We start from the raw sequence: 24169 nt of genomic DNA on the forward strand, positions 1-24169 counted from the left end.
TCTGGCTGTTTGCAGACAGTTCCCTGCTGACGACTTTTGGGGTAATTGGTAGTGCACTGAAAAGGCGCTGTGTGCGGTATCGCTACTTCAGTGGAGGTGGGACCAGCTGGCTGGATCATGCCAAGGAAAACTACGGTGGCCAGTACAGTGAGATTCAGGTGGAAAGCACGAAGTCACTTGCCAGACTCTTCCCGCTGTTTGCTTTCCAAATTCTGTACAGAACATGCCTTATGCAGGTGGGTACACAACTTTTAAACAAGAAACTTGAAATAGGCTGCGACACGCGTTTACTACTATATCTGTAGGAATGTTTGCTTTAAGTTTTGCTTTACCAGCTGAGCAACTTTGCAGAGTAGTTTCAATTACCTAAGAATATTCCTTGCTATAACCTCTAGTCTCATAAAATAATGAAAATTGACTTGGCCAAGACTCATTAAGGAGCTTGTGTGACTGCTTGCTGCTCCTTTCCCTGAACCTTTACTGGTTGAAACATCTTGTACTGGAGTCCTGTGCTCCTCATGCTGCTGTGTTGCAGTTATCAATACACACTCAGGCTTGGCATTCTTCTTGAAAAATGTAATTTTCCCACTTAGTAAATGTTTGCTTACTTTTGGGGAGATACAGAAAATTTTATTTGCTGTTTTGGTTGCATATTTCTCCTACTGTTTTGACAGGCTTATGTGGCTGTTGTAGCTACAGTGGAAGTGGGTGGTTTCCCGTTTGTGGAAAGAAGCAGTCCTTTCACAGCCCCTCTGTCAGGCTATCTGGTTCTTTTCGCTTTTGAGTGTGTGTATGTTATATAAATGTAAATGTGTCAAGAAGCTACTTAAGCTGACATGATTCCTTCAGATTCGTTTCTGTCTGGATGATCCTGGCTAAGCAGGAGTTTGAGGTAGCTTACCCTTTGGCAACTGGAATAACAAGTTTATGAGCTGGCTCGGAAATTCATTTTTACTTATTGCTGTTAAAATGCTGCTTAAGGAAATTCTTACAAGCACGTGGCATATACTGCTTCACTGACACTTCCTCTTGCCATCTTCCCACATTCCCATCCATCTGCTTTATTCTTTGTCCTCTTCCCTCCTCAAATCTCCCCTCTCCCCAAAGGCACAAAAATCCCCAGCAAACAAAAAAAAAAAAAACTACCAAACCAACAAACACATATATTTGGCCAAGGTTATTCTTTAGTGACTTGATGAAAATTAACCAAATATATATCAAATATATCATAATCAGGTATTTATCTAGAAAATATAGAAGTATTTCCACTGCTGAAAATATCTACTTACTCCTTTAGCAGAATTTGCTATAAGTTTAAGACTCTTTCTCAGACTAGGTGATAGATCAGTATCTTTTTTTTTGAAGATTAAGAACATTTTCTTCATATTACTAACAGCTTTCAGTGCCTGTGATTCACGTTGATGATATTTTAATTCCTATTAAGAAGTCAATTCTTATTTGCAATAGACACTGGAAAAAAAGGAACCAACAAGATTTGGTTCAGTTCTAAACTTGCTTAGTTCTGCTGCTATTTGTTCTCCCTTTTACAATTTATATCTTCCTTTGGAGATGGAATGTAGGTTTTTTCATATTTTTATTAAGATCTATCATTTGAGTAATTCCTTAGCACTGGACAGACTCCCAGTGAGTGGGGTCGACTATAACCATTGATGAGAAACCCTATATGAGCTCAGTTACTAACTACACATTTTCAGACTGCTATAAAGCAGTAACATTCTACCTGGGTTTGAAATTACCAGTCATATTGAAGAGCTGTGCAGGATGCTGCAGGAATCCCAAACTGACTAAAAACAGAAAGAGAGTAAAGAATCCATTTCTACAGCGAGCTCTGTCCTGGCAGTACTCTGTGAATGGCTCGAGTTTGCCTTCAGTAAAGTGGAGGGGATTATGGCTCCCTGATGCACATGAAATTAGTTAATCAAGCTTCCTCACAAAAAACCCAAACAAACCTCCACCAGAACCGAAAAATCTGTTGGTAGAAGCCACTAGGGTTTTGATTTTATTCTTTTTAATAAACCCAACAGATCTTCTGTGGAGCCTCACAAAAGGAGGAATTATCTGTTTTAGTAGTGAAAGAGTCTTACAAATCTACTTAATTACATACCTTGATGACTGCCATCGGTGTGATCCTCATCTGCTTCTTTCTGGTTTTAGTTTTCAGTTGCCAGGAGCAAAAGGAAGTCCTCTATGGCTGTCTATTGCATTAAGCTGATTCTAAGGCTGTGGTCGAATTCTCACTCCCAATAGCTTTTTAAACCATGTGCTGGCAAGAATATCTTAAGAAAAACTCTCCCCTTGAGCAGACAATTGGAAGTTCAAAATTTTGTTATTCTAGGATTAAATCCTCAGCATCTTGCTATTTTAAGATTCTGTTCTGTTAAGCACTGTCTGGGCAAAGTGACTATATTATAAGGCCATTTGGTATATTGGCTAATAGCTCTAACTATCAGTGTTCAAATAAATTCACCAACTGTTGCTTAGAACTGTTAAACTCAAGAGAAAATGTTATAGAAGGACAATGTTACATTCTGGCAGAGAATTCAGATATTGTCATTATATGAAAGGCTTCTTTTATGAATGGTCATTTCTTTTGGCCAGCAGGTATTTGGTGTAACGTGACTTCTTCAGACGGAAAAATGTCAGAGAAATTTCCAAATATAGCAAAAATCTTATCTATTGAAGATACCTGGTATACTAATGGAGTGGGGTTTTATTCTTCAATACAGATTCCTTCAGGATATTATCTCCAAACCATGAATTCCAACCTGCACTTCAGTGGATTTGTCTTCCCAATTGCAGCAATGAATGTGATAAGCATTGTGCCCCTACTGATTCTTGTTCCTATATTGGAATGCATTAACTCCTCGTGTCTCTTTAGTTCCAAGGACACTGGATATTCTCCAACAATTTACATTGGTATGTGTAAAATACATGTGTTTATATACAGTTATAATATAGTTTTGCTCTGTTTTCTGTTTCTGAAAGAGAAATTTCAATATGACAGATGATCCTATACAACTATTTTTGCTTTAAATATTAAGATGGACTTGTTTTGGGATGATGATCAGATGTAAATATGTTTCAGAGGAATTATTGAAAGTCCTGGAAACACATAATAGAAATCAAGGAAAAAAATGCATGGCTTTTGGGTAGGACAGAGACAGATGTTTCTGACCAGCGAAAAATTTTGAGGTACACAAACAATAACTATGACTCATCCTAGTGTTGGAGAGAAGTGGTTTTAACTATTTTGTCTTGAGAATTACTCTGACTCAGTTATCTTCTATAGGTCTTTCTTTTTGAAAATTAATTTACATCAAAAGTCTTTTTTGGAAAAGAAAAAGTCCTTTAGTTAGTTGCTCTCTGATACTGGATAAATGTGTATTGCTCAGAATGGTGAGTTTGGATTCAAATAAGTAGGTTATGAACAAAGTCTTTGTTTTTCTGGTATTTTTTACGCTATAACTGCATTGTTGTTAGGACTGCAGCTCATAAGAGGGAAATTCTATTATCACTAGTACAGTTTCTTCCAGATTCTGCAGTTGTATCACAAGTGAAATGAAAGTATCTGGTCCAGTTGTGTATCTGCAATGGGTGTTTTTAGAACTGATGAGCAAAAGAAAACATGCAGACAACTATGCAAAACAAGTGGGTGTGTATCACCAGACTGCTGTTCCCACTGAAAAGGCTGAACATTTCACAGGTGGAAGGTTACTCGGAGAGGTACAGCTTCCTCTCCAGTACTAGAATTTTCATTAAAATATCTAGTATAGGATAATTGTTCAGGTGTTTAGCAATTTGATTATTAAGATCCTTAACTGAAACATGCTTTATTGTGTCCTCACCTAAAACAAAAAGGGTCTTCAAAGGTGAAGTGTTATCTCTTTCTCACTGTGGGGAAAAAGAAGTCTTCCCTGTTGGGAGCCCCAGTGCTTTCAGCAGTAACCACTGTAACCTCAGGATTGGAGTCTGGCACTCATTTCAGAGAAATTCACAGTCTAGAAGCAATGGTGACTTTAGTAGGGGTTGGGCCTCCTTCTGTAGACACTCCTGTGATATTTTTTATTTATTTTTATTTATTCATCTTTTAATTATCCCCAAACCTCTTATGTTCCACAGAACATAAGTGATTTGGAGCAACCCTTTTCTGATGTCAGCTACATGTAGTAACACCAGAAAAGCAGCTTCCATTCTTTATTCACTTAAAACTATTCCCTTTCATAGATACACTCATTAAACTTCCTACATTTTTTATCTTCCAGTCTGCATTACAAATCTCAGATGAAAATATTTATAAACCACTATTTTCTCAGTGTGCTGCTATTAATTCAGTGCCCCATGGCAGGCAGCACAGTGAGTACTGACACACACAGAGGTATTAATCTGACTAAATTAGCCTAATTAAGAGTGTTATTAAGTTTTATACAAACCAGAAGCATATAACACAGCAGGTTGCAATTACCCTAGTTTTTAAAATAACATCTGCATTAAAACACAAAAAGCACATTCAGATAATCATTTTCCTTTAAACTATGGAAATTTCAAGTTAGTATTAATGTTCAATCCTGTTATGTTGAACAGCAGTAGAATATATGCAGTGGTTTATTCTTAATAGCTTCATTTATTAAAATAGCCTCCTGTTAGAGGTGATAAATTACCTGAGGCATAAAAATACCTGTGAGTACAGGCAATGGCTTTAGATATCCAAGTATATGACTGCACCTGCAAATATGGTAGACCTCAAAGTGCCAATATTTTTGCCAACAGTTAATTAGGTTCACAATTATTTTCAGGAACAAAATTGGAAGTATAAATAGGCAGTTGGTGTTAAGCCAGCCTATAACTATATTTCAATTCAACTCTTGTAAGAGGAAGAAATTTCAACAGTTTTCTGGAAATTCTCAGTATGTTAAGAATAACAGTTTTCAAGGATGAACTACATAGACAATGTTGAACTGAAACATCTGATTGTTCTATATTAAGGGTCTATATGAAAACTGTAATCTGTTACTTTCTGTCTAGTTGTTAGTTTATTCGTAAATGAGGTATGACCTAAAAAACATTAAAATCTTAACACGAATTTAGATTGTGTCCCCAATTTTTGAGTATCTGGACCTCTTTATGAAAAAACACGAATAGTTGGTAGACCTAGGGTTTTTCCAGTTTCTTAGTTGTTTGTGGGTTTTTTGATTGTTGAGATGGGGTGGTTTTTTTGGTTTTGTTTTATATTTCATGCTGCTTGATTCGACCAGTAATGTAGTAGATTCAGTAGAGAACTGAAATAGTATGTCTGATGTGTATATCAGCTACAGGCAGGAGGTTCTAGATAAAACACCTGAGCCTTAGAAGTTCTTTTTGTAATATTCTTAATGGCTGTAATATTCTTAATGTAATATTCTTAATTGTAATATTCTTAATGGCTGAAATGTTGTCTTAGTCTTGGGTTTACTCTATCCATGAGTGATATGGAGAACAGCTCTCCATAAAGTACACAGAATAAGCCTCCAGTCCAAGGTCTATTTGAGGTGATTTGGAAGTTCATGATGACCATTCGTCCCTAAAGACATTTGAATTTGAACAAGTATTAATTCTAGGAAAGCCTTTTAACCTGTGTTATTCAGGATATGAGATCAGGACTCACAAAGGTCCAATACCTTAGTCTCTAGTTAACATAAAGAACCTTGTCCTAGAATCACCCCCAAATATTACTAAAGCTATAAAACCAAAACCTCAGATAGTCATTCTAAGCTGCTTGTTTCAAACAGAACTGAAGGGAGAAGAGTTAGGAAAACCAGATCTCCATGTCTCTTGGTTTCTTCCTCTGCCACATAAAGTCTTAAAAGGTTAAAATAAAGTTGTTGGGCATTCACAGTTTACTTTTTCTGAAAAGGAAAGATGTAAGGAAAATGCTTCAAGTATAGAACTGTGTAGTAATACTGAACTGCTTCAGGTTTCTTTAGTACCAACATAATTTTTCCCTAGGAGAGCTCTTGCTTTGGAAGATTACAAGAAGCTCCTTGAGGGCTTTATACCTGGCTTTGACAAGCTGCACTGGTTAGAAAATGCTGTTGAATTCCCTCCTGTCATCAATTTTCAAGCAATAATTCATCAATGTTCTTGTTAAACACTAGAGGAACCTTAAGAGCAAAACGGCTTCCAAGGCTCAGGTGAGGCATTGGGGAGAATATTTAAAGCTGTGAAAATGCAGGAAAACTGCTCGTGGAAGAGTGTGAGAGTTTGGTGCTGAGAGAAGAAACACAAAGGCCTGCAAAAACATAAGAAGGCTAAGGCCAATTAGCTATATGAGTTTTCCACCTCTTCCAAACTGACATCCAAAAGCAAAAAGTTTCTATGTGTTATATTTATAACATGAAACAAAAGCTTTTGACTGTTGACGTCAAATCTAATACGTATAACAATTATCAGTCACGAAGTCAGAGGAGGCTTTGAAAGGAAAGCAGAGTCCAAGTATTTGAGCCAAAACTGTCAAAAGAAACCAAATTCTCTTTACATTATGGCTTAGAAATGCTGACAAATCAGAAATTTGATTAAAATAAGTGGGAGTTTAAACCGTAAGAGGTATACATATTTCAGGTTCAGAGACTTACTTGAAAACTGTGCTTGCTTTGTGTATTTCTTTTCTGGGAGGCTACAGCCGTTTCTTACTGTCAGAATCAAGAAATATAAAATAATACATTTAAATTGTATCCTCTATGCCATGGGTGAAGTGCGCATCTGAGTTTTAGAACCTTTCATTGTGTTTTATGAGGCTAAACATACAGGGTGGGGGGTTTTTTGGTCCTGTAAGCTTGTGCAGCGCTTGCACTTGTGCCTCACCACTGAGGCAGGTGTAAGACTCCAAGAGTTGGCTGTGCAGAGTTATACTGAAATGTATTGGGGATCCAGTGTATTGTGGATCATGTGGCAATACTGCTTCAAGACAGCTGAGAAAGGCAGGAGGCAGCTGTAGCCTCACAGCTTACGTGTGAACACTTAAAAAGCTGGAGATTAACTCTCCCAGTAATGCAGCTCTTCTCATCCTGAAACCTTTAGCAGTCCAACAAATGCACCGTAAACAAACTTCCTAGAGTAGTTCAAGTGGAGGAAAAGGAGAAAATGTAGGAATTCTTGATTTCCTGAGGTGTGATATGCACAACTAATCTTTTCCTCTCCTATCTGCCATGGCCTTCAGCCTTAGAAACCTAGCACTTTGAGTGCCTGCATGGCTTCTTTTTAAATAGGAGAACAAATGATTAACGTTTATGGCACAAATGTATATTTCAGAATCTTACTGCTGTTGAAGTAGGAGAATTTCCTGCTGCTTGGTAGTCTTTGCTACCTGGTCTCTTGTGATATCTGGAAGGAACTTTGACTTTTCTTTCTCTCCTCCTTTCTTACCTCTCTCTATCTTCAAAAAAAGTAAAAAGTTGTTCTTTGTGACTTTCGTCTCAGAAAAGATTTTCCTCTCTGTTATTCCTCATTCTTAAATTCCTTCTGCGCCGAACTGGTGTTCCTTTGCCATATTCCCATTTAGGTGTTCAGATAGAATATTTTGGGGTGGGGAAAGGAATCTAATTTTTCATTTCTTAGGGCTTTGCTTCATTGTAAACACATGATGGTCATGTACTACAGCCTTGGTGAATGCTCTCTGTGCTCTTTGCCCAGTTGTAGGTCAGTTATCCGCTGCACTTTCCGTGATGGTTGCTGGCTTCTCTGAAATACACCGAAAGCATTTCCCGCAGGTGGAGCAGACGCTTTCCGAGGAGGTTCTCCTGGTCTCTTCCATGCCTTGCTTCCACTTAGCTCCTCAGTACATCCTCCTTGGAGTGGCTGAAGCCTTGGTAACTCCCTCCTGTAAGTAAAACCTAATAGGCTAAAGCAAGAGTGTCCTGACTCGCAGAGAATTATATCAGCTGCCTAAATATAGTTACAGTCATTTGATGTTTTATCTCTGGCTCTCTTCCATGGGTTTAATGAGCAGATCTGTGCTTTACCTGCTTCAGAGAAGCTTAATTTGTCTTGCTGGCTGTATCTCAGAACGAGCAATGATGTTGTTCCAGATTAACTGGAAGGTAGCACAGTCCAGTCAGGTCCATGGGGTGTGCAATCCACTGTTTGGCCTTGAAGCTGAACCTGCTACGGGCAGGACTGGATGAGCTCCTGAGATCCCTTCTGACCTGAACTCCTCTGTGATGATTTTACTGAGACAGAACAAAAATACACATGACAGCTAAACTCTGGTTATGGTCTGTGACCGCTTTAAAGGCCACAGTCAAAGCAAGGTGAAGCAGTTTAGCTCAACACTTTCCATTTGTGGACCCAGCAAATAGAATTATTACGTGTTTTTCACTGACACAGAGCAAATGTGGGCAGGTAACACAATGCAACTGACTCACCTAGAGAATGTTGTAGGCAGATGCAAAATTTTTGTTAGTGCTCCAATCAGGAGTCATTAGAACATGCCTCCACAGATCATCACACCTTAACTTGTGACATGGAGCCAGAGATAAACACTCCTGTTTTTCAGAGCACAGGCAGAGTTCAGCTTGTGTCTGCCATCCACACATTATGTAGTCATACTCTTGATTGTGAGTCTGAACTTCTCTACCTTCCATTATTTACTTTTCCATGTCTACACTGACATTTCTGAGGCTTATTTTCTTCTGAGGAGCATGCAGAGTGTTTACCAGTGTTTTACATTGCAGAGCTTTAAAATAAAGTTAATATTATAAAAATAATGTAAGCAACATTCACTTAGAGACACAGGTAAAGTAATTGACTAGCTGATCTCTGCAGGCACTTAATTTGATGGGCTGAGTGTCTCTTGTTCCAGTACAACCCCAGAAATGTTCAGCTTTTTATTTAAGAGCAGGAAATAACTTCAGTGTCTCAGCTGCATTCTTATACTCTAAGACTGCTGAAAGCTGTGGGTCACAGGCTGTCACTAAAAAGGTAATTTTCCCTAGTTTTAAATACTTAGCACTTTCATAATGCCTCTTCATCTGATAGCTCTCAAGTACTTAACTGAGACAAGTTTCTAGGCAGGTAATTTGGTTTCTAGGTTACAGGCTAAGTGTAACTGAAAACTGTGACCTTCTCTGTTTAGCTTAACAAAAAAAAAGGTTAGGAGGTGACTTGCTTACAGTCTTCTCATGCAAAAGCATGTGAAGAATATTGCTGGTAGAATAAGGCTTTTTAATTTAGCAGACTGGGACACAGCTGAAGTCCAGTGACTGGAAGATGACATTAGCCTTTAGAAAAGAAATAAAACTCTATCCTGGATTTTTTTCTTTTTTAAAGATCTTCTTAAAGGATTGTGATTAGAACTTCTTAGGAAGAAAAGCCATCTTTACCCATTTAAGTAAAGATTAGGCATCTTGCTAAGAGCTGCAGTTAGAGCTGTGATTTAAGAACCCAGGCAAATGTGACGAAGTCTAAACTTCAGACTTAAGGTAGGTGCCTAAAGTTACTGTAGTTGATGGGGATGCTGGCCTCCATTCCCTTGTCCACACAGATGTCTGGCCCCGTTTGTCATGGAATATCTCAGCTGTGCACACTGGACAAGAAGGATCTTTGCAGTCTCTGCTACCCCAGATGCTGCTGAAGAACACGATTTTCCCTCAGGTCTTGCACCATGTCTGATGACACCCCAAGCAGATGGCTGAGGTTCACTGAAGCACATCTGGCAGCACTAAGCATCTGTATTCATGCTTCTGAACTGAACTCCAGGTTTCTACTTCATTTTGAACTGAATTGCCACTCAGGAACCATTCAGTGAATCTCTGCAGATGTTAGTGACAGCCTAGACGTTGTTTCACCTTTCCTGACATTTACTGCCTTTCTTTTGCAGAAGGTCAAATTCAGTTATCATAATAATTTACTTGACCTGGAAATACATGATCCCAGTTGAAGACAGAAATGTTCACACTTGTAATCAGAGGGAAGAAAGGAGTTATTTCATTTGTGAACTGCTTGGTTAGAGAAGTTAGATTTGGCATATTAAACTCTTTATCTTCCTTAGCACTTCTCTTAATAGGACTGTTTAGACTGGAAAAGAGAAGGCTTCAGGGTGTCCTGATTGTGTCATTCCAGTATTTCAAGAGAACCTAAAAGAAAGATGGAGAGAGACCGTTTACAAGGACATGTAGTGACAGGACAAGGGGGAACAACTTCAAACTGAGAGTAGGTTTAGATTAGATGTAAGATATTCTTTACTGTGAGGTTGGTGAGGCCCTGGCACAGGATGCTCAGAGAAGTTGTGGATGCCCCATCCCTGGCAGTGTTGGATGGGGCTCTGAGCAACCTGGTCTGGTTGCTTTCCCGTGGCAGAGGTGTTGGAACTAGATGATCTTTAAGGTCCCTTCCAACTCAAGCCAGTCTATGATTTGGTCCCTGATACTTAGAATTATGTTTATACAACATATTTCATTATCTTATTATTGACAGGAGTTTCGTAAAATCATCTGCTTCAGGTGACATGAGCATCTCTTAAAATAGTATCATCATTTAATGTTCCCCTAGCACTAAGATAGTCTTTAAAAATAAAATAATTATATTGCTATCCTCCACAGCGTTAGAATGTAAGATCTCACAGATGTGAGAGTGTAAGATCTTTGCCAGGCTGAATTTGTAACCCTTGGTTTTAAATAGGAAACTAGTCTTTTTAAAGTCCAGTGGTTTAATATAAATCAGTGTTTGCTGAAGTGCTGCAACTGTATCATCATTGTGTCTCAAAACACTTAGAAATGGGAAGCCTTGTAGCAAACAGCTCTGTTAGAGGCTGTATCTGGGATTGCTTTGCCCACCAGTGAAATGCAACAGTCTCCAGGGTGAAATGCAGCAGCTCTTTAATAGTTCCCCACAGCACTGTGGGAGCAGGGAAGACTGGAGTATGCAACTGAAACAGCAGGGGTAATTTAGGTTAGGAGGATGCAATTGCCCAAGCTGAATTTGGCCAAGGTGCATGTTTGGCACCCCTCCTTTTAGAAGAGAGGTATAACAAAAAACTTTTTAGTCTTAGTGATTCAAATTAGGCAGGACACTGACTGTGTGATGTTTCAGACTGTGTTGTTGCATCTGTAGATGGTGTCCCAGGCTCAGCTGCTTTTGCTTGCCCTCAGGCTTTTGGTTCTTTTTGTGAATAAGGAAGAAAACACTGTCCATGGCGGTTTTTTTTCTTTCATATGTTTCCAAAGCTCTCATTTGAACATTCAAATTATAAAGGGTGAAAGGTGGTGATTGCAAAGTATCATTTGTATTCGGAGGTGTTTCAGCTGAACATCAACTCAGAATCCAAAGAGGATACTCTACAGCATGTTTTTCAAGCTAGAGGTCATGCAAATTCAACTAATAAAGCAGGTTCAGGGACACTGGGGCTTGGCAAGTGAGTTTGGATGAGGAGTCAAGGTACAAAATTAGGAAAGAGAAGTTTATTGATAATCAGAGAAAAATACTCCAAAAAAACAGCTGTTATAAAGTCTTGCTGTTACTGTAACCTACTTTAGCCAAATTGCAGCTGGTGGGATTATTTACAGTCATCTATGCTACAACAGCATGCTACAGCTTCCCCTCAGTACCAAAGATGTTGCTTCTTCTGGTTTAGCCTTCTGGCAAGAAAAAAAAGTGAAGAATGATGTCTTAAAAATTATCCAGTGAGTCTGGGGCTTGCACTCTAGGGAAGAAGAGCACTGTCCAGCTTTAAGATAAAGCAAAGTAAGTGTCCAAGTTAATGCAGAGCTCTAGATTTTGGAAGTATTTAGTAGGGGCAGCACTGCATTGGCTCTGGCCCAGGAGTTCCTGCTGTTCTGCAGTTAAATATCACACCTGTTGTCCTCATACTTACTGACCATGGTGGTGTTTCTCTGGTCTTGCTGATGCCTGAGGTTTTAAAAGGTGAAAGCAACTATATGGGTGAAAGATCCTCGTGTACTTGTGGAACACTGATAATTGTACAAGCTATGGTTTATTAGAGATTCACTTAAACAGTTTAGATAATGTTTTGTTAATATGGTGCATACTAACACATCTGATTGGTCTTCTGCAGCAAATACATTCTCTGTACAAAATATGGAAATTCTCTATTACAGGTGCTTTGAGATTTTTTTCTGTCTTATCTATCTTCTGACATAATTTGCTATTTTTTTTTTCTTTTTTTAGCCTGTAACTGTATCTGTTTCCTTTCTAAGGTGCCTTACTTTCATTCCGGCTTGTACCTGAAAGAATCAGAGGGATTTCCATGCATTTTTTAGCTCTCTTTAATGGAGCTGGCTGCTTTATGGGAGCTTTCTTTGTTCAGACAGCCCACGCAGGCACTCAAGGTAAGAGTATGCTCATGATTGGTGTTGCTGAGCAGTTTTCTAATATTATTGATTTGGAGAATTAAGCAGCAGAATTAAAGCAGATGCCAAAGTTTCATTGATTTGCCCTCACAATTAAGATGGAATTAAGATAGGAAATAGCCTTCCAACTATATTCATCCAATTTTAATGAGTCATCTTAGTTTTGATAGTTGGAGTAATTAGAGGATGGCATCTTGCAGGAAGTCCTCACATCCAAACTCTGTACTTCTGTTCTGGGAGACAAGACAATAAATTGGCTAGGGAGCACCTTTTTATGTTTGTAAGTTCGTGTTACTCACGCTCCTGTGGAAGCCTCTGACCACGAGAGGAAGGTCTGTGCTTTAAAGAATGGAGAACATGTGTTCCTATCTGTTCCACAGAATCGCAGGGAAAAGAAGGTTGGCTTGAGTGTTCCAAGGCTGTCTGGGGAACTTGTTCCCCTGGACCTATTACTTTTCTCTTGCTTTCTTTACATCTTTTCCTTTGCCGAGCTATTGGAAGAACCTGTTTCAGTGAAAATATGGTCTCACCCTTCTGCAGGTGAATACTGAAATTCCCAGAAACTTCCCGTTTCAAAAGGAGTTATTTCAGATCCAGCCTGTTAAGGTGAATTTAGTGTAAGCCTTGAACCAGAGTTTTTTCTGGGTTGCTGACTTTCAAGATAAGCCAAGAATTTCTTAGTCATTTTTCCTTTGCTGATGAATCTTTGTTCAGTACAGAAAAGACTTGTTTCATAAGTAAATGTAAGAAGTACAGCACTGGAGCGCTTGAACTGAGGGACAAGGATCCCTTTGTTCATGTCTGAAATAGTTCCACTTGCTGAAGCAGTACTTCTAAAGATGCTTTCCATTGATAAGCTCTTTTGGTACTGTGTTACAGAGAACTGTTCTCTGAGAGAGCACAGCTCCTGGCCCCAATGCATGACACCACTGCAATTACCATGGCTGCAGAATTTTGTTACCCTTCAGGGTTAAGTTTTGGGTTATTCTCTTTCCTATGTAAAGAATCATGTATTTTAAAAACAAGGGAAAGTGGGTATTTTGAAAGGATGACAAGAAGTTTTTATTCCTACTTGCAAGATCTGAACAAACAAATAAGGCTTTGACATGCAGTGCTCGTTTTAAGTTAAAAATTCAATTAAAGTTTTATTGTGAGGTATAAAAACATCACCTAGAGATGGGTAAAAAACAAGAATGTTTACAGAAGTGAATCAGGCAAAGAGCTATTAAGTGCCAAGGCATCCAGTGTGGAGAGGTGAGCTCCTTGAACGTCCCCCAGTAGAACAGATTGTTTTTCATTGTGTGCTATGGGATCAGTATAATATGGGTTCAGTGAAACAAACAGTTTAAGACAGACTGTGTTGCTGACTTTTTTACTCTCCTCCCCCCAAAAGTATGAAAATTATCAACTTTTATAACGTTGAAATATTTAGTAAAATTGACATATTTTACTGCAGGTTTACTTTGGGTATAATTAAATAATTATAAAATACTTAAGCATAACATCAGCACCAAAATATTTTGCCTATGCTATGTGACTATTATGTAATTAATTTATCAGAGAGTATTTTTATACAAAGTCATACAGGAAAACAATTTTTGCATTTGGCTTGCAATTTAGGAGAATTTTGTCTAGTTTTCTATCAAGGTGACTTATTCTTTTCCTGTAATTCTGTGTGAACTAATTTAATTGATTCAAAAAAGAAAATGTTAATTCCTGGCCAGAAATGTTGTTTTAACAGAGACTTCAAATTCTTATCCTATCTGGGATCAAGAAGGCTGAACTCTCCAAATTCTCCACAGGGTGCAGTTGCCATGTTCTAACCCTTTTCACTCAAGACTTTTGAGCAAACTGAGAAGTGTTCTGGCTAAAATTCTGTTCACTCTTATGTGTAGCAAACTTCTCTACTTAGATTTGACAAAAGAAAAAGGCACTATAACATAGGTCATTGTTTAATTTTGTCAGACCTGCTATTCCTGTAGGTAGAATTGACCCCACCATCACCCTGAGCAAAAGTCACTTTTAAATTTCCAAGGGATTCAGTGACGGTCTGTATTCAGATTCAGGTGCTGTAATGAGACTGAATAAACTCATGAGTAAGAAATGTCCTCTGAAAACTCCAAAGACTTTAGAAAAAATAAAGTGAAAAATGTTCAATATTTGCTTTGCTGCCCTAGTTACAAGAGTGTTAGAGATTGCTTTCCTTATTAGTATCACAACAACATATTATTGTTCTCTTGCTTTTTACTTTTAAAAATAAGTGAAATCTCACAGGTTATCTCTTTCCTAGTGTTCCTTACTTGAACAAGATTAATTATTCCAGATTACTATAATTCACAGTCTGTAAAAGATGGAGACGTTTCTGTATCCTCATTTGTGTTATAATGCTTCAGACTGAAGACTTAGAGTATTCCTCTACTCATCCAAGATAGACTTTTGTCCAGCTGGCTCTTAAATCAAATTAGGCTTGGGATCAGACTTCTGTAGCTGGATATAGACTATAACAAAACCAAAGAAACGTTTTAGGCTTGGTTTTGTTTTTCTTCTAGTTTGGTAGGAAATGCTACAAACCGAATTCTTTTATTGCATCTGTATTTTTTCCAGCTCTTCCACTGGGCTTCTTACAGTGTTCTTTGGTGCTTGTGATGAAAAATTAAAGATCAGAAAAACAATAATTTTAGAATTTATAAAGCCTAGCGGTTACCTATTGAACTTTCTAAAGATGACAGTGATTTAGGGAAAAAAATTGGGTTCTCTTTTAGGTCAAGTTACATGAATTAAGCTCTCATTACTTACATTTGGTCAGGGTTTTTTCAGCTCTGTTTAAAGAGCTTGTCAAATGTTTGGTATCTGGACAATTTATGGAACTGGGAGTAAAGCAAACCAACCAGCTTTTTTGTTCTTAAAAAAGCTCAGCTAATTTATTTATATTGGAAGTTCTTTCTCATTTTCTGAAAGAGAAGGTAGTGTTCATGCGATGGTTTTGTAGGATTTAACAAGGTTTAGTGTATGACTCTTGGGCTGTGAATGCTTTTTGTCTTGTCCCATGATTCTTGGTTCACTGAAACCTGAGCCAAGACTATTTCTGGTTCTCCCATCTCTAAGCAGTGAGACCATGTTTGCCATGTTTCTACAGTGAAGTAGATCCTCCAATGTGTATTTTGAAGTGTTGAAGCACAGAGGGTGTTGACAAAATTTAAACTTTTTTATATCCTATTTCATGTCACTAGTTTAGAATTTTATTTGGGTTTTTATTGGCAAAGTAGATCAGATATCAGTCAGTCAAAGCTGCATTAATCATTTTTAACGCATCTATGGAGGATGGTGTGAATATGATAAAATAAGACTTTTTTAAAAATCTGACGAGTGCAAACAGATGATGGGTGACAGTGATATTTTCAGTACAAGCTGGGAAACTGCTTTCTTTTGGATCTCTTACCTCTCCTAACATTTTAACGGAAGAAGATGCAAGACAAAACCTGTCCTCCTATGCCAATCATTTCAGAATACATTTCTCTAAAAATAATAATATAAATATGTAAGAAAGAAACAAAAATAAAGAAGGTCAGAGGAAGGAAACTGCCCCAGACACAGTATTTAGAGAATCGTTGGGGTTTTTTTCCAGGGTTTGGGTATGCTGGGTTTTTTTGGTTGTGTTTTTTTGTTGGGGTGATTTTTTGGTTTTTTTTTGTTGTGGGTTTTTTTTTTTTCATTTGGAGCCTTGTGTGATTCTAAATACCAAAGATGATAAAGCTAAAGGGTATTTCTTACAGTCCAGATGGTGGTGTCCACTGGTGCCTACTTAGCTAATAAGGATTAGAGGCAGACTGAGACTTTAATTTGGATATGATTAAACACTAAATACATGCCCACTAAGTTGACGAAATGATTGAAGGCAATGCAAACCTTTTCTAAGATATGAATTAATTATTTTCTGTAATCACAGTCTAGGTTGCTGCATAGATGCAAAAATGCAGGAATGGTACTGAACAGACTAACTTCTGGCATGAGACTGTTTTGCTTTGTCTTCAGTGTCTTCTCTATAATAAAATACGATGGTGTTATTCAGTAAAAACAACTGAATGCCTTTCTGTGCAACTTTGGGCATTCCCTTGAGCTTTCCAAGGGTGCCATCCTAGTAACAGATACATTGTGTGCATTAGTATTTGTTAAGAGTGACTCACAACCCTTTCCATATCTTCTTTGGTGGCTAATACTGCCAGCAGCTCATCACTGTCAGTCATCTACCAGAAGCAGCCCAGGAAAGTTTTTGTCCATGTCCTAATCTCTGCTTCACCTTCCCCTCGGCCTGTTTTGGTAGGATAATGTGTTTTGCTGTTATATAAAATTCCTTTTTCTTGTACTAACTGAACAATTTTGATACAAAACTGAAAGGACTGCAAAATGTCAGTGAAGGTTTACCTGGTACTTCATTTCTGTGATGGTAGAGTGGGCTTGAGGAACTGACACTGCTAAGACCTAATCTTCTAATTTGTTCTAAATTTGCTGTTAAATACAAACCAAATTCACCTCTAACCAATAAGAGAAGTCTCTTTAAAATATATGCAACTAAAGGAAACTTCTGATTCTTTGTGGTGATTCATGCTACAAAGTATTTCCACTGTTGGAATAAAAATGAAAATCTAAAGCTTGTTGTAGAAAGTTAATTCCCAGTCAGCAATTACCCATTTGACAAACCAACCTTATAATTGGCACTTCTGCTGGCAATCTCCATAGAAAAGTAAAGTATTGACAGAACCCAAAGGCAGTCCCTTTTGGGGGAAAGTGAATTATTAGAGTATCACATGCTGATTCAAGGAAGTGCTGGACTATTTAAACACAGCAGCACCCAGGGTGTTTTACTCCAACAAAAAAAAAAATAAGCTGGTCCACTAAGTTCCTGGTGTTCATGGCTGAGAGTGAGATCCTGAAAGTATGAACCCCAAACCTGGTCAGTGGAGAGTGCTGGAGTCTGCAAGCTGCTTGTGGAAGGTGCTAGTGGGGTAAGGGGTGAAAGCATCTAAATTGAGTTTTGGTGACTGAAACACATGGGTGATATTTTAGCACTGATGACTGTTCTCCCAAAGCTTCCTGCCAGCAGAGGTGAGGATTCTCTGTAAAGTGAGTGTAAGTAGAAGTAAATGTAGTTCAGGTTTATCCCCTCTTTTATGGAAAAACTTTGATTTAAAAGGGAAAATGGAAGTAAAAAGAGTCAGAATTAAATATTTTTGGCTGAAAATAGGAAATAGTTAATTAATCTTTGCTGTGTCCACTGATGAAAATGCATATTGGCAGTAGGATTACTGTCTGAGTATCCTAGGACTGCTGCCACCCTTGTTCTTCTGTAGAGAAAGACAGCCCTGACAAACCTCGTTGCCCTGCTCTGAAAGGGAAAGTCTTCTTCCTTTGAACAGAGCAGGAAACTAGAGAGGGAAAAGAGTGTGCTATAGGAGCTGGAGCCTTACAATGCTCAATCCAATTTTGTCCCTGCCTATGCTGCTGCCCATTTATACTAGAGGGTTTTCCAAAAGCTCTGTGTCGTTATCCTGGCCTCGCTGTTTAAACACTAGCCATTACTAGAAGAAGCAGGGAAGAGACAGAGCAGTGATCTTTGACACAGGCCATGGAAGAGACTGGTGGTGAAGTGGGAGTAGAACCCAGATCTCCTGCTTGCCAGGCTGCCCTCCTACCCTTCCAACACTTCCCCCTTTCAGGACTTCCATTTAGTGCCTTCATTAGTGGTGAGAGAGTTTCAAAGGTCCATTTTACTCCATTCTCTTAGAAGGTGCTAAATTATTGTTATTTATTTATTTGGTTTTATCACGCAGTGCTATTTTTAAGTACATGCTTTCCGTTCAGGCTCCATTTTAAATGCCATTCTATTAAAAAGCTCCTGCTGCTCCTACAGTCAGCCCAACCAGTGTGAATAACCTAGCAGACAGTGTGAACTCTGCTTTGACAAGCTGTAGCACCGAGCCCCATGCGTGCTTCCTCTTTCATCAGCTCCATGAGCTCTCTCCCTGACTTCTATTGGCCACCGGGGGATGCGAAATGAAAAACTACCTGATTGTGAATTATGACAGTAAAAGTTTATAAGCTGCTAAAATGAAGTTATGGCACCTAGGAGCTCAGTCAACTTACGATGTTAAATGATACGTTTTAAAACTCGCTCGGAGAAAATGCTACAACGGGAGCGGCGCAGGCAGAGGTGAGGTGGTGCTGCTCTGAGACAGGCTGGAAGGTAACGTGGCATGGAGAGAACTGCACAGGGGTTTGGGAAAACTGCTGCACTGATGGCAGTTGTTCTCTGTTAATCCCAGGAGTGCTGAAGGCAACGGCTTTGAAAAGAAACGTGTTTACAACTCTGAGACGCGGAGGGAAGAGAAAAATGTAAATACATGAATGTGTGCTGGGGAGGGGGTTGTAAGTCTTTCCCTGCAGTTTCTCCTGTGCTGTGGAACTGCTCTTTTTCTCTCGTTATAAAAATATTGGCAAGTTAAGTTTGGCATTTGATGGCTGAAGATGGCATTAGTGGCCAAAAGATTGGTTAAGGCTATCAGGTTTGTACAGCACAGCTGTGGCAAGAGAGCTGGCTTTCCTCCTCTCCTCTTTCGGTCGCTCAAGAGGTGAATAGCCACACTATTTAGATCGGCAGGCTTTGATACCAGACTTTGATGTAGCAAAGAAAGGTGACTTCGGGCATATTAATAGTGGTATTTTAGTGCAGATCAAGAGTGTGCTTTTAATCTGAATCTCCTGATCATCTCCTGACAAACGTTGAGGGTGGACAGGGAGGGGAACTGCAGTCTAGAGGCTTTCCTTTTACCCCTAGTCCTGGAGGGGAAGGTGCCCTTCCCACCCCGCGGCATTCCATGGCCCCCAGAGAGACCAGGACACCTGCAGCAGGCAGGGAGAGCAGGCAGAGAGAGTTTATTGTTTTGCGTTACTGCTTAAGTACCTCTTAGGTGGATTACAATGTGACCAGTGGGAGTCCAGGAGGTCTTACAAACCAACCAATTACAAGAAAGGGTTAACAACCAATAGATAAGCTTCCAGTTATCTCTTAGACATTCCGAAGATACAGGTAAGGGATCTTGGGAAAGAGAAAGGTTTACACAAAGAGTTTCACCCCCATTTTGGAAGCATGTTCACTTTAACAACATTAAAACTTCTGCATTCTTTTATATACTGCAACAATCTCTGATTTGCATCTCAGAATGATCTTGGAGCATAAAAACGAGTGCATTCCTTTTGGATAGAGCTAAAGAAAAAGGAATGCCCATGTCTGATATGTTCCAGCTGTTAGTGGGAACTGGTCTGATGTGAACCCCCCTGAGCTGTAAATTGTGTGGACATTGCATTTTCAGCACCAGCTGCTTTACACTCTATATTTCTTCATTAATTGCTAATGAAGACAGTCTATCTGCCTTCTTCAAAGGCAATAAATATCCAAATTTTGGATACTCTGATATTCTGTAACTTCAGCTTCTGTCTTCTTTTTCACCTTTGTTTTATATTTACGGCACTGAGCAAATGCTTCTCATGTTTTGGGGGGGTGCAGAATTAGGTTTTCCAGTACACTTCAGATTTCTTAGGAGGGTTCTTTAGTTTCTTTAGATCTCTATTGCCCATCTGCAAAGCAGAGCAAACATACATTTTAGACTCAAAAAAAGAAAACCATTGGTGCTGTGAGAATGAAGAATAAACACCTACAGGGGGGTTCAGAGCACCTGCTGGGATTGTGTCTTACACAAAGTTATCCTTGTGTCTTCCCTATGAGCCATGTCTCTTGCTGCAAGGCAAACTAATTCTGCTTCAAATGTCTGCTTTACCAGGCAACTGGTTTCCACACTTGCTACATGAAGGTAAATTGGAGAGATTCTTCTTCTTCTTGGCTTCCTTAATGATGGTGAACACCCTGGGGTTCTGGACCATTGCACACAGGTATGTGTGAGAAAATGAAAGCTTGATGTTTCTTTTGTAGGGATGGGCAGAAGTTCTTGTGGAATCTGTAAACCACTGTGTAATTAAGAATTGGTAGTGATAGATTAAGGTTGGCATTTGGTATTTCCCAACAAAAAATTTGCTAAGGTTAATCAAAAAAGACTGGTGTCGTTAGCCTTAAAAACTTAAGGGGTCTAATTAATATAAAAATGTCTTAAAGAAGAGTATGATATTCTTTGTAGAAAGGTGTAAATATTTTGACATGGAGCTTAGACAGGAGCACAAAGATATATTGGCCATGGAACTGAGTTTCTCTGCACTTGGCTTTGTACCAATACATATATAAGACAATACTGTCATCTCAACAAGCTTCCACCTTTAGTACAGGACAGTAGGCAGAGGGGTGGTAAGAAAGCAGCAGACCACTACAGGTTGATGCTGTATTCAGTGGTTTCAGCAGCACAACCCTGCAAGGTTTTCTGATGCTTTACTGGGCATGGGATGAAAGCAACTTTCTACTGGAGACAGAATTTCTCAGGCCCCACACAGGAAACAATTTTAAGCTACCTATGGATCGTAGGTTTGATCCCTGTGTGTTGCCTGTAAACTGCAAGGAACTCTCAGCTGTGGTCCCCTCTTACATCCAGGGTGGTTTGAAAGTTAGCCTGCCTTCCATATTCCAAAACATTCATCACAGTTAACTTTCTACTGTAGCATTATAAGTAATACTTGAAGTCAAGAAGAGGGAGGGAAGGGTCACGTGCAAATGGCATTCCTTCTTAGACATTGGGAGGCAGTTCTATGGAAATCCTTCAGAAACCTTCATGAAGTAGGGATTTGGTGATGACAGCAATAGAAGACTTACAAGGGCAGTGCAGTTCTAGAGCTCTTGACAAAAGTATTGCTTTTTCTATTACATTTAGCACCAACTTTGCAGCACCAAAGTTTACTGTAGCATCTTGTCAATTATTTCAATGTGATTCTCTTCTTTTAAATGTGACCTGAGTCACAGCTTAAAAAGTGTCTCCTGCATGTACTTTGTATTCCTCTTACAAAATGCGATTTTATTCTTCTGTAAAATGAAATTTTCATTTGTGACATTTACCGCTGAAAATAAAAGGTTTTGGTAGTCCAAAAGTTGACATAAAATTGGATTGAACTCAACAAAAAAATATTTCCACAACTTAACATGTTTTTGAGGAAATGTGTCTTCCTAAGAGTAAGGAAAAAAAAGTTTTAAAAAAACTTATTTCAAATCAGTATTTCACTTCAGAATCGAGGCACTTAATTTTTCAATAAGAAAACCAAAACATACAAGAAATAAGGGTTTTGAGGTCAAATGTTTAATTTCATGCTGAATAAGAATTCTCCCAGAGGGGAGAAAAAAAGGGTGAGGACCATTTAGACAAACACTTATTAGGCGTGGGGGAAATCAGGCTTTAACACTCTGAATTCAAAAAATATACTAAAATTTCCCTGAGGAAAAAGACATGTTTATTGTTTAAATTCATGAAAAAGGCACAGTACAGGTATTATTAACATCCATATCCAGTTTGGTACTTCTCATCCTGCAGATCGGAAAGATTCTAGGAAAATGCATATCACTGTCCTATTTTTTTTGGCTGCCTAGAACTCCAGGACTCAGAAGGCTCTGTACCTTGCAAGGTATTGCCTAATAAACAAGGGAGGAAGCTAATACCTGAAAGGATGATTATTTTGGTATTTTCCTTCCCTATAATCTCCCTCAGATACAACAAACTGCATCGGGATTACACCAATGAATTCAGAGGAAGTCTTTCTGGAGCAAAACTTTTGAAGCATGAAAAAGCCATCAAGCGTTATGATACTGTCCTGGAAAGTTCTCCCATTTTGCCTCCTATGGAAGAAAGCTGATAAAATTTCACCCTTGTTTGACTAAATTTTGATTGTGTTATCCACCAACTTTCTGATGATAAATTACCTAGCACACTTAAGATGAACTGCCAATGTATTTGTGAATTATCTGATGAATAATAATGTTATTTATAAGTTTACAAAATAGCATTTGTCCTGAGATTTTTTGCCTTTTAGGAGGCTGAACTGTCATAATTCATGCTGAGGAGAAGGAGAGTTCACTACTTGGCATGGTTAATGGAGAGAGGCTTTTAATGTCTGTATGGAAATAGATAGGTATCCACATATATTTGTACTTAGGAATGGTTCAAAATTAATAAATGTGTATTCATTTGTTTAGCAAATTACTTTGTGACAGTATCATTTACAAGTAATTTTGGAGTCTGGTATTGGCTGGTTGGTACTTGCAAAGGTGGGAGACTCCTGTGCTGCTCTTGGATCTGCTGCTGATCTGCTACTCAGCCTTCTGCCAGTTGTTGTTTCAGTTTGCCAGTCACTAAAATGGGCACAGCCATCCTTTGCAACCTTCCTTGCAAATTGCTTGGAGATCTACCAGAAATATACTTGATGCTGTATACCAGGCATCAGTCCCTAAACTATGGCGTGAAAAATTGATGCTGAGGCATCCAGTCTTATTTGGCAGAAGCACTGTGAGATTTGTCATTCATAAAGGATGATATAAAGAAAAATGCTTGCAGGAGAACTGGAGACTAGAATTTATTTACATCAAAATTACTAATTGTAGCCCAGTTTCAGGAGTTAAAGTTAATTAGGAAAAAAAGATTGGGAAAGGGTAGATGCAGTTGGAAATGGGGTGAAAAAACTATTAGTAAAATGCATTCTAGTTTAAAGATCTACACAAAATCTTTGTTGATTGGCTGATTTTGTTATTGTGAGAGATGCTAATCTAGCACTTAACATTTCTTTTTAAAAGTCATATTACTAAAAAGAGTGAGGATAGAAGTGGAGTATTTATGTCAAAAGGAAACATATCGAACTCAGAAACTAAAGGAGCACTTTGATATCAAGATGTTCATAATGGAAGTGGTAGTTAAGTCAAAATGCTTGCTAGATATGAGGACTGCTCTATCTCAGGAGAAACTATATTAAAAGAATGTAATTAAGTGATACAGGGTAGTTTTTGAACTGAACGTATGAAAGACCTGATAAAGGAAATTACTTCTCCACCATTAACCATATTTTATGCTTAAACTTTGGGTTGGGCATTATGGAATTGGGAGCAAAATGGAGTAAATACACCTAAGAACTAGGAAGGAAGGCAGCAAGGAAGTGTTAGTTGATCTCACTAGTATTTAATTATTTTTTTAAAAAAGAAAATTTCCAGTCATGAGATTTAAAAAAAAAAAAAAAATGGTTCAAATGCAACACAGATGTATCAAAGGTAGACTTGCCAGATTACCTTAATGTCTGTGTAATGAGAACTCATTTTCTAAACAAAACATAGTAGAGATGATGTACATTGATTTCAGTAAAGCATTTGACGTATGTCCCATGGGAAATAACTTGTGAAGATGGAGATCAGGGTCAGCAGGAAAGCTATGAGGTGGCTGAGGGACCCATTAAAGCCCAGATGGCAACAGATATTGTAGAACGAAGTACCCATCTGGAAGTGATTTTTTTGGTGGAACTTGTTTAATATCTTTGTGGTAAAAAAGAATCCCGGGAAGCCCCGTGGAGACGGAAGAAGTAAGTATATCTGTCTACAGGTTGTATCTGAAATGATCCTCCATGTCAAAGATCTGCTTTCTGGCTAGTGGGGGAATGTTGTGCCTCGATAGCAGAGCTGAGTGTACAGCTCCCTGTTTGCCCTGTAGGAAGTGGTGTGGGGGGAAACAAGGCTGCCTGCTTGCCTTGCCCTGGCTCCTGCCAGCAAGGGACAGACTCTTTCTCCAAAAGTGGCTGCATAAGTGGGGCTGGAGCTGGGGCTGTGAGAGCAGAGGCAGCAAAAGGCT

The 24169-nt window shown here is 38.7% G+C and overlaps 1 protein-coding gene across 1 annotated transcript in view; it reads left to right on the forward strand.

The window, feature by feature from the left end:
- SLC15A5 (solute carrier family 15 member 5) overlaps nucleotides 1-22509 on the forward strand; it is a 33243-nt gene extending 10734 nt beyond the window's left edge. Inside the window, exons 4-9 of the mRNA XM_027890971.1 lie at nucleotides 16-236; nucleotides 2748-2937; nucleotides 7687-7875; nucleotides 12207-12338; nucleotides 20195-20303; nucleotides 22052-22509. Coding sequence (XP_027746772.1) covers nucleotides 16-236; nucleotides 2748-2937; nucleotides 7687-7875; nucleotides 12207-12338; nucleotides 20195-20303; nucleotides 22052-22196 — 986 coding nt within the window. The 3' untranslated portion in view covers nucleotides 22197-22509. The remainder of the gene's footprint in view (nucleotides 1-15; nucleotides 237-2747; nucleotides 2938-7686; nucleotides 7876-12206; nucleotides 12339-20194; nucleotides 20304-22051) is intronic.
- The last annotated feature ends 1660 nt before the right edge of the window (nucleotides 22510-24169 follow it).

Source organism: Empidonax traillii, unplaced genomic scaffold (genome assembly GCF_003031625.1).
Source record: "Empidonax traillii isolate 1590-97213 ecotype Southwest subspecies unplaced genomic scaffold, ASM303162v1 scaffold305:size1471525, whole genome shotgun sequence".
Lineage (NCBI taxonomy): Eukaryota > Metazoa > Chordata > Aves > Passeriformes > Tyrannidae > Empidonax > Empidonax traillii.